At 38.6% G+C, this 10,000-nt stretch overlaps 1 protein-coding gene across 6 annotated transcripts in view; it reads left to right on the plus strand.

Moving 5' to 3' along the window:
* LOC106877374 (inositol 1,4,5-trisphosphate-gated calcium channel ITPR2) overlaps window positions 1-10,000 on the plus strand; it is a 176,214-nt gene that overhangs the window by 117,840 nt on the left and 48,374 nt on the right. For all 6 annotated transcript variants that reach the window (XR_016238656.1, XR_016238655.1, XM_089343469.1 and 3 more), the window contains exons 34-42: window positions 356-411; window positions 776-940; window positions 1,401-1,639; window positions 2,719-2,803; window positions 3,351-3,538; window positions 4,562-4,675; window positions 5,306-5,477; window positions 8,280-8,384; window positions 9,189-9,260. Coding sequence is in view for 4 of the 6 variants with exons in the window: in XM_089343469.1 (XP_089199595.1) it covers window positions 356-411; window positions 776-940; window positions 1,401-1,639; window positions 2,719-2,803; window positions 3,351-3,538; window positions 4,562-4,675; window positions 5,306-5,477; window positions 8,280-8,384; window positions 9,189-9,260 (1,196 nt within the window). In the remaining 2 variants the exon portion in view is untranslated. The remainder of the gene's footprint in view (window positions 1-355; window positions 412-775; window positions 941-1,400; window positions 1,640-2,718; window positions 2,804-3,350; window positions 3,539-4,561; window positions 4,676-5,305; window positions 5,478-8,279; window positions 8,385-9,188; window positions 9,261-10,000) is intronic.

Here is a 10,000-nt window from a genome sequence, read left to right on the forward strand (position 1 = left end):
GAAGTTTGCTTCCCAACCACATGGTTCCGAGTTCAGTCCTACTGCGTGGTACTTTAGGCAAGTGTCGTCAACTGTAGCCCGAGGCTGTCCAAAACCTTGTGAGTGGATTTGGCTGGCGGAAACTGAAAGAATTTTGTCGTGTGTGTGTGTGTGTCTGTGTGTGTGTGTGTGTGTATGTGTGTGTATGTGAATGTATGTGTGTGCATGTATTTTGTGAGTTTTGTGTGTGTTTGACGGCCACCCTCCAACCCAACCCTCTGCTTCACAACTGATGTTGGTTTGTTTACGTCTCCGTAATCCTTTAATTATATATATATCTTTCTTGTCTAAGAATTTCTCTTTTGTTTCGCTGCAGGAATTCTGGAAATTTTGTTTGATGTCTTATGTCAAGACATAGATACCAAACTACTGGTGAGTATTTTATCGTCCTCAATTCCTGGACAATCCTATCTTGAGTCTTAGGACTCATAAAACCGGATATACGGTTCCCATGGTGTATGACTGACTGAAATCACAACATTAACCCCGAACGCGAATACTTTAACATTGTAACAATGGATTGAATTACTCTTTTCTTCTGAAGATCTGGCGTTTTAAAATGATTATACAAACGATTACGTAACAATACCGTACAACATACTAGTGAAACACGTGTAAAGACTATGTAATTTGTAATGCTACAATAATAATAAGACAAACTAAATCTCATATTTTATTCTGCTTTCGCATACTTTTATGTATGTTTTGGGTTTTTTTTTTTATTTTTCGTTTGCAGATAGATCAATATGGCGGGATGAAAGAAGTGTTTCGAAAAACCTTGTATCTGTTAAGGTTATTAGCGAAGGAGAACAACACGGTACAGACACATATTTTCGACAGACTTGATGTATTACTTGATGTCCGAGTGGCCGAATCGGACCTTGCCGTAGCATTAAAGGAGGTCAGTTACGCTTTTCCTACACCCTTTCATGTAGCTTTCACGGTTACGTTTTCAAACCTCCACCACCATCATCACCCACCATCATCACCCACCACCACCGCCACCACCACCACCACCACCACCACCACCACCACCACCACTGCCATCACCTTCACCCACCGTCGCCGTCGACGCCACCTCCACTCCCACCATCACCCACCGTCACCGCCACCTCCACCCCCACCACCATCACCCATCGTCACCGCCATCACCGTGCCACCTCCACCACCATCACCCACCGTCACCGCAACCTCCACCCCACCATCGTCACCCATCGTCACCGCCATCACCGTGCCACCTCCACTACCATCTCCAATTCCTGTCGGCAGTCTTCGAGCGAATCAAAGCTATGATCATTAAAATTGTTATTATTCCTTAACTGTTGTTGTTGTTCTTTTCTTTTTTTTTTTTCTTTGACAAGGTATTTGCTGGCAATCAAGCAACATGCTTGAAAATACATCCCCGCCAAATCCAGAAAATCGTTAATCGAGCAGCTGATCTGCAGGAGAAAGCCCCACAATTTCTTGATCTGCTTACAATGATTGTGAAAGTTTTCGGCACAGGGCTCACACTTAAACGCAACCAAGCGTACGTAATGAAATACATAATGCAAAATTATAAGAAAGTCGCCTTCGTCTTGGATCTCACCCGCGATAATAGGTATGTAAAATAATATATATAGTTTGAAGGTACATTATAGTTAGGATCAGTATAAAAAGTATTCCATCCAGTGAGAGATAAATATCATTTATTTGTTAGGATTATCTCTACAAATAGGCGCAGGAGTGGCTGTGTGGTAAGTAGCTTGCTTACCAGCCTCATGGTCCTGGGTTCAGTCCCACTGCGTGGCACCTTGGGCAAGTGTCTTCTACTATAGCCTCGGGCCGACCAAAGCCTTGTGAGTGGATTTGGTAGACGGAAACTGAAAGAAGCCCGTCGTATATATGTATATATATATGTGTGTGTGTGTGTGTGTGTGTATGTGTGTGTGTGTGTGTGTGTGTGTGTGTGTGTGTGTGTGTGTGTGTGTGTGTGTTTGTCTGTTTGTCCCCAACATCGCTTGACAACCGATGCTGGTGTGTTTACGTCCCCGTAACTTAGCGGTTCGGCAAAAGAGACCGATAGAATAAGTACTAGGCTTACAAAGAATAAGTCCTGGGGTCTATTTGCTCGATTAAAGGCGGTGCTCCAGCATGGCCGCAGTCAAATGACTGAAACGAGTAAAAGAGTAAAAGAGTAAAGATTCTATAGAAATTAGGGCCAGCACTAGTTTTTGTTACGACGTTTCGTACCCGAGACACCTAATGTAAATAAAGAATGAGATCGAAGATGAAAGAAATAGTATTTAGAAATGAGCTCCAATTAGTTTCATGCTAGTGGAGGCGCAATGGCCCAGTGGTTAGGGCAGCGGACTCGCGGTCATAGGATCGCGGTTTCGATTCTCAGACCGGCCGTTGTGAGTGTTTATTGAGCAAAAACACCTAAAGTTCCACGAGGCTCCGGCAGGGGATGGTGGCGAACCCTGCTGTACTATTTTACCACAACTTTCTCTCACTCTTCCTCGGAAATTGCTGGCCTCGAACCCAAAATTTGAAATCATTATCTATAGCTTTATGTACTTCGAGAATCAATTCCGAATAGCAATTACTCTATCATAATATATCTAAATGTTCCAATTAACATCATTTGAAGAAAATATGTTGATTTTTTTCTTTTTCTTTTTCTCTTTTCTTTTCGAGAGAAAAGATTTTGTTGAATCCATCGATGATGGAAACATTGCGCTATTATATCAGCCTTCTAGACTTGCTGGCAACATGCGCAGAGGTGAGTGCTTTTGTCTTACTCCGTTTATCTACTTTCTCTTTGTTTGGTTTGTGTGTGTACGGGTGTGTGTGTGCGACGAATTTTCATCTTCGTCTTTGATATTTATTGTTTTTAACACAGTATGTCCATTATAATAAATGTTATCTCAAGACAAATACAATTGTAACTGGCCTGTCGACAGTGTATATACTTGAAGTTTGATACATAGTTGGATAAAAGGCTATTTTGATTTAATACGACATCGGTTGCGTATACCGGATTTTTATTCAGCTGGACAACTATTCGCAACATCAGTGAATGCTTTATTTGCTTTTTCTTATATCAAGGACACCGAATAATTCTCGTCCGAGCCTGATATCTATTGCGGTTTTATCACAGCACCTCCATAACAGGACAAATACAGCAATAAATGGCCTATTGGGTGTGTATACATTAAATGTGATACACAGATAGCAATTTTAATTTTTTAATATTCATTTAACGTTGATGCTATTTTATTTTTTATTTTATTTGTTATTAACAATTTTTCGTTATTTCTCGACCCCAGGGCGAAAATATGTTCATAGAATCTTTGTGTCAAACAATTTTGCCGTTTGACGATTTGCTTTTTGTTCTCAACAACCAAAGAATCGACAACTCTTTGAAGAAACCATTCTTGCGTTGCTTACATCATGTCTACATGAAGAATTCTGTCGCAGTTGTTGAGACTGGGATTGGAGAACTACCACATGATCCGTGAATATTTTGTTTATCTATTTCCGCTTAATGTTATCAATGTCATCGATGTATTTATTTGTTTATTGTTGATGTATTTATTGTCATCACCATCGTCGTGGTGGTCACCATCGTCGTCATCATCATGTCACCAACATCATCATCATCATCATCATTATCATCATAACTTAGCATATTACAACTCACGGTGTCATATTTATTTCAAAACCTAATCTACCCCATAATAGTGTTAGAGCGTAACATCGCACATCATAACATGCGACGTCGTAACACACGTCATCACATGCCGTATTATAACACACCAGATTATGTGTCACACATCATAAGACCCGACGTCATTATGATGTTGCATAACAATGTCTCATCATAAAGCACAACGTCATAACTTACCACGATCATAATCAATGTCTCACATCCTAAAACGTCGGCGAACTTGCAGAATCGTCAGCACACCGGGCGAAATGCCTAGCGGTATTTCGTCTGCCGTTACGTTCTGAGTTCAAATTCCGCCGAGGTCAACTTTGCCTTTCATCCTCTCGGGGTTGATTATATAAGTACCAGTTACGCACTGGGGTCGATGTAATCGACTTAATCCCTTCGTCTGTACTTGTTTGTCCTCTCTCTGTTTAGCCTCCTGTGGGCAATAAAAAAATTTTTTGAAAATAAAATAAAATAAAAAAATAAATATATTACGTCACATCAGAGTAGATTGTGTCACAACGTACAACGTCATAACACGTCACACCGCAATATATTACGTCACTACATGCAACGTCATAACACGTCACAGCGCAATATATTACGTCACTACATGCACCATCATAACACGTCACACAACGTCACATCACGGTATGTTATGACATCGCATAGTCGTCTTTTAGTTCTGGTCACTGTTTTTATTGTTTTCTATTTCTTGGTAAATGCCGAAATCAAAAAACGGATATATTTAGTGAGCGGTGTCTTCCCCCTTTCTTGACCATTCCATTATGTTTTCTCGCCTAAAGTTGACCTTTGTCTTTACAGTGACCTTTGGGAATATTTGTCCAATGTGTCAGTGGAAATGAATCGGTTGACTGACAGCATCAAGGAAGATCCGGACAAGATCGCCATTCACTTGAAAACTGCTCCAGAAAAGAGGTGAGATAAATTCATCCACACACACACACACAAATGTATATATATATATATATATATATATATATATATATATATATATATATATATATATATATATATATATATATATATATATATATAAGTGTAATTAAGATTCGGTTGAATTAGGTACTTAAATTGAAGCACCTTGTTAGGTCGGTCTAATATCCCCACCACAAATAATATCAGGTGAATATCAAACTCTGCAAAAAGTATAGCAGGAGAATCAATGTTAATATTTCAGCTCCGTTGGTGATACGAATATGTTAAAGCAGTTGGTTTCTCCTTTGTGTTTGAAGTCTATGCGGTCATCCGAGGAAAACGGTTTCTTTGAAATGATGTAATGTTTTCCCTAATCAATTAAAGAAGTCGCTTGAAACGGCCGTAATGATTTGACACCATTGTTACTCATTTATATATATATATATATATATATATATATATATATATATATATATATATATATATATATATATATATATATACATAATGTAAAAGCGTGTAATTTTCTATCCCTCTCGGATAGGAAATTTCAAAGGCTTTATTACAAATGTCTTATAATTAAATTTTATAAATTTGTTTTTTAATCTAAATCTTTATCGTCTTCGACAGCGGTGCAGCAAGTTCCTTGGATTTTGAATCGTCAGCCTATGGCACAGTTCTCTACATATTGGAAGGGGTTATGCCTTTTCTAACAACATTTTACAAACACTTTTATTTCCCCGACAACGATGCTTTTGGTAATGAAGTAGATGACACAGACCATCTGGCCAAAGCTGTAGTGGTAAGCGGTTTTGTGGATATATGCGTGTGAGAGTGGGAGGGAGGGAGGGAGAGAGAGAGGAGGGAGAGAGAAAGGTGGAGAGAGAGGGAAGGGGAGAGACTGTGGGTGTGCTTGAGAGCGAGAAAAGGGGAGTGACTGTATGTATGTGCGTGTATGTTTGTGTGTGAATGTGTGTGTGTTTGAGAAACAGAGAGAGAACGTGTATATGTGATATTGTTTTTTTACATGCTGTTTTGTACAGATAGATAGACAGACAGACTAGGGACATAGGTTGTATCTGCGATGAATTCTCGTGAAAGTTCCGAGTTAGCTATGGATAAGAGGTGAGAAGTTTTTAATTAGATGATCGCTGAGCTGGGATGCTGCAGGGAAGATCCGAGTAGTTAAAATGTCAGAGAGCAGAAATTGGAAGTTGCAGAGGAATGTCAAATCCGAGGAGAGGATTCACTGAGTAGTAGATGAAACAGAATGAGTGCCGGTCTGTAAGTGTTTGGGGAGAAGGGTAGGAGGGGAGTGGCTTGGCCCACATGTGGGACCGAACCTATAACCGGTTAAGAGTAATTCTTTAGGTTTATTATCGAAATTCAAATCAATGTTGCTCAGCCGGTTTAACAATACAGAGTTTATAACCACTTGTTGGTGATATATTTCCACCATGTTTACTAGTCCCTTATTTAACATGGGGGAGAAATAAACCCCGGTATGTCGACATTCTATGGCGTAACACGTTGTGGGTATCGGCTCAGTCATATTGGCTAATCCCTTAACATGGTGGACAGATAACCCCTGTTATAATGATTTCACGAAGGTGTCGATTGCCATGTAAGCTAGTCTCTTACTTAACATGGAAGAGAGAGGTGAACCCTCCCAAGATGGACTTAGCCTAGATCCATCAAAGCAAAGACAAAAATCTTTAATTGCTTAGATAATTAATCATGTAAAAATGCTAGAAGTAATCTAGATTAAATGTCATCAAAACTATGTACTAATGAGATTTCTGGCGATGATCAAGAGACAAACTCTGAGTAGCTCGGTGACCCCATGTATTTCTATTTCGTCTTCATTTTGCCCTCATTAACAATGAATTATGTGAAGTTATACGTCATCAAACGTATTAACCTATCTCGAGATAAAACATATGTTGTGAGTCTACAAATTTACTGTGGAGTAGAGGCGGGGGAGCTGTCGGGGAAGCTATTTGCAGTATGTTTTTCAAGTTTCGGGGGTGTCTGTCAACAGTACAATCTGTGTTTGTGTGTGTGTGTGTCAGTTTGTTTGTATGCCTATGTGTCTGTGTGTGTGTTTGCGTATGTGTGTGTTTGTCTCTGTGTGTGTGTATGTGTGTGTGTGTGAGAGAGAGAGAGAGAGAGAGAGGGTGATGAATATATGCACGTGCGTATATGTCTGTGTAAATGTATTTATCTACACTCTGTATATCTGTCTAGCCGTACATGGTATAAGCACACACACACACACAAACACACACACACAAACACACACACACAAACACACACACACACACACACACACAGATAGATAAATATATTAATCGACAGACAGACAGACAGACGGATAGATAGATAGATAGATAGATAGATAGATAGATAGATAGATAGATAGATAGATAGATACATAGATAGATACATAGATAGATAAATCTATCTATACAAAAAGGCGGTGAGCTGGCAGAAACGTTAGCACGCTGGACGAGATACTTAGTGGTATTTCGTCTGTCTTGACGTTCGGAGTTCAAATTCCGCCGAGGTCAACTTTGCCTTTTGTCCTTTCAGGGTCTAATCGACTGGCCCCTTCCTCTAAAATGTCGGGCCTTGTACCTAGAGCAGAAAAGAATATTTAAAAACTAGTTTTATAGAAACTTCTTTCAAAATTCTCATTTTGTTTTTCGCACATTCACTTGCGTTGGTTGAACTCTGTAAAATGTAAGAGAAAGTAATCTAGTTGTTCCTTGCAATACATACCGATACGTACATCTAAAGCAAAATTTTTTCAGGGGCTCTTAAAACACTATTGGGAATCCACAATTTACGTATTTTGTTTCGTGGGCCCCCAAAAATCTTATATGAACCCTCAGGGGCCATACAGATTCCGGTTGAGAGCCACTGATCTATACCTGTAAGCAGTCGGTAAGTTCCTCTTGGTCAACGAATTCAAATTGTTTAGATGCTACAGGACACTTTGTACACCACTCAGATCGACTTAGGCAACAACATTTCCAAGATATTAAATTAAGCTGTAGGGACTTTAGTGATTGCTTCAATTTATCCTAAAATTAATCTCTGGGATATGCCAATACACACAGATAGAGAAATTAAGGCAAATAGACCAGATATAGTTGTCAAAGACCATGAAGAAAAAAATGCTTTCTAACTGATGTATCAATACCAGCAGATGACAACGTTTCTCTAAAAGAAATGGAAAAACTTTCAAAATACAAAGACCTGGAAATAGAGATAACTCGAATGTGGAATCTAAAAACAGAAACAATTCCTATCATAGTAGGTGCCTTAGGTATAATAAAAAAATATTCAGACAAATACATAACAAAAACACCAGGACTTACAAATATATATAACATACAGAAAATTGCACTACTGGGTACTGCACACATTCTACGCAAAACACTTTCAATACAGTAAACATAAGAGCACCACAGCAAACCACAGCACATACCCAAGGCGCACAGAGCTGCGCTCGGTAGTGAAGTGAAAGCACGTTATAAAAATAAAACTACTGAATAATGATAATAATAATAATATTGCTTTATTTTTTCCTTTTGTGCAGATGTTCTGCGAAGTTATTGGTCCTCTTCTATACAAAGCAGAACATATGAAGAACATGGTCAACTGTATCACAGCTGTCGTTCCTGTCTCCAACATGCCAAACTCGGTAAGACTATTTCTCGTAGGTTTAACCGCAAATGTTCCAAGTTCGAATCCAGCCCAGCACAAATAATCCTCCGAGCGTATGGAAGAAAACAAACATGCTTTTTAGAGCAAACTTCAGAACCTCACTGATGCTTGCGCCCGGTATATGTGCGTGGTGTGTGTGTGTTCATTGTACACACACTTATATCCATATTGTTTCTTTGTTTTTCGCCACTTTTGCGCTGTGTCTTTTCCTTCCTTGACTTCACATATTATATATTTGTCCCCTTCATACGCTCCAACGTGCTCCTATGCATGTTTTCACAAGTACATGACCCCTCTATTGTGCTGAAAAACTCTAACCCTATTCACTTCCCGTATGACATTCCATATATATATATATATATATAATTTACAAAAACAGATAGTAGTAATTTACTATCGCAGCGAGTTGAACTTACTACGCCTCCAGAACAGAACGAAAGGACCACGTGCGCATGCAAGAAATAACAGTAAACTATGAACGTTATTCTTAATTTTAATTTCAATTTTATTTTATTAAAATAGCCCTCTTCTCTTCTCGCATATTTTATATTCATTTTTGATAAGGTTTTTCAAACAAAACCGAAACATGTAATGTAAATTAATTAGAACACCTAATTTTTTTAAAAAGTGGCATTTTCATTTTTGCTTATCTTTAATATATATATATATATATATATATATATATATACATATATATATATATATATACATATATATATGCGAGTATGTTTGTCTTTATATAATATTTATGCCTTATTCTGTTTTGTGTGAATCTTTTCAGAACATGGAAGGTATTGTTGAGAGATTTGCCTCTGGTATTACAGTAGAAGATGTCTCCAGCGCTATCCGACGGGTAGGTCCATGCCAAAATGTTCTCAATTTGTCCTTCAAACGCTTTAATTAATTTTCCATCATGCTGTAAACGCGATTAGATCTCACGGCTTCAGATTACTAAACTCTTTCCAACAACAGCAGCACTCCTCTCCTGCTGTCTGCCGGTCTATCTGTTTGTCTCTCTCTCTCTCTCTCTCTCTCTCTCTCTCTCTCTCTGTCACACACACACACACACATATAAACACATACACACACACATATATGCACACACACACACACACACACACACACACACACACATACACACCGGTGTGCGGGCATACCCACACTCACCCCACCTACACAATCACCTACCTATACACAAACCTTTCTCCTCACATCGCCAGTTCAGCTTTGGCTAACAATTGCGATCATATTCTTCTTCTTCTTCTGCACTTCTCACCTCCGCTTTATCACTTTACCGCCACTGGCTCTTTTCTTTGATAAGAAACACACACACACACACACACACACACACACACGTAGTAATTCTCCTGCTGCTTCCCTCCCGTTACTCTTCACTCTTCTTTGAAAAGAGATAAATTCTTTCGACATTGCTATATATATATATATTCTCATATCACGTGTATTTTCTGGCGCTCAAACGATTCTGCCAACACATTGTCCTCAGTAATAATAATAATAATAATAATAATAATAATAATAATAATAATAATAATAATAATAATAATAATAATAATAATCCTTTCTACTGTAGGC

This window comes from Octopus bimaculoides, chromosome 27 (genome assembly GCF_046866305.1).
Source record: "Octopus bimaculoides isolate indiv1 chromosome 27, ASM4686630v1, whole genome shotgun sequence".
NCBI classification, from domain to species: Eukaryota; Metazoa; Mollusca; class Cephalopoda; order Octopoda; family Octopodidae; genus Octopus; species Octopus bimaculoides.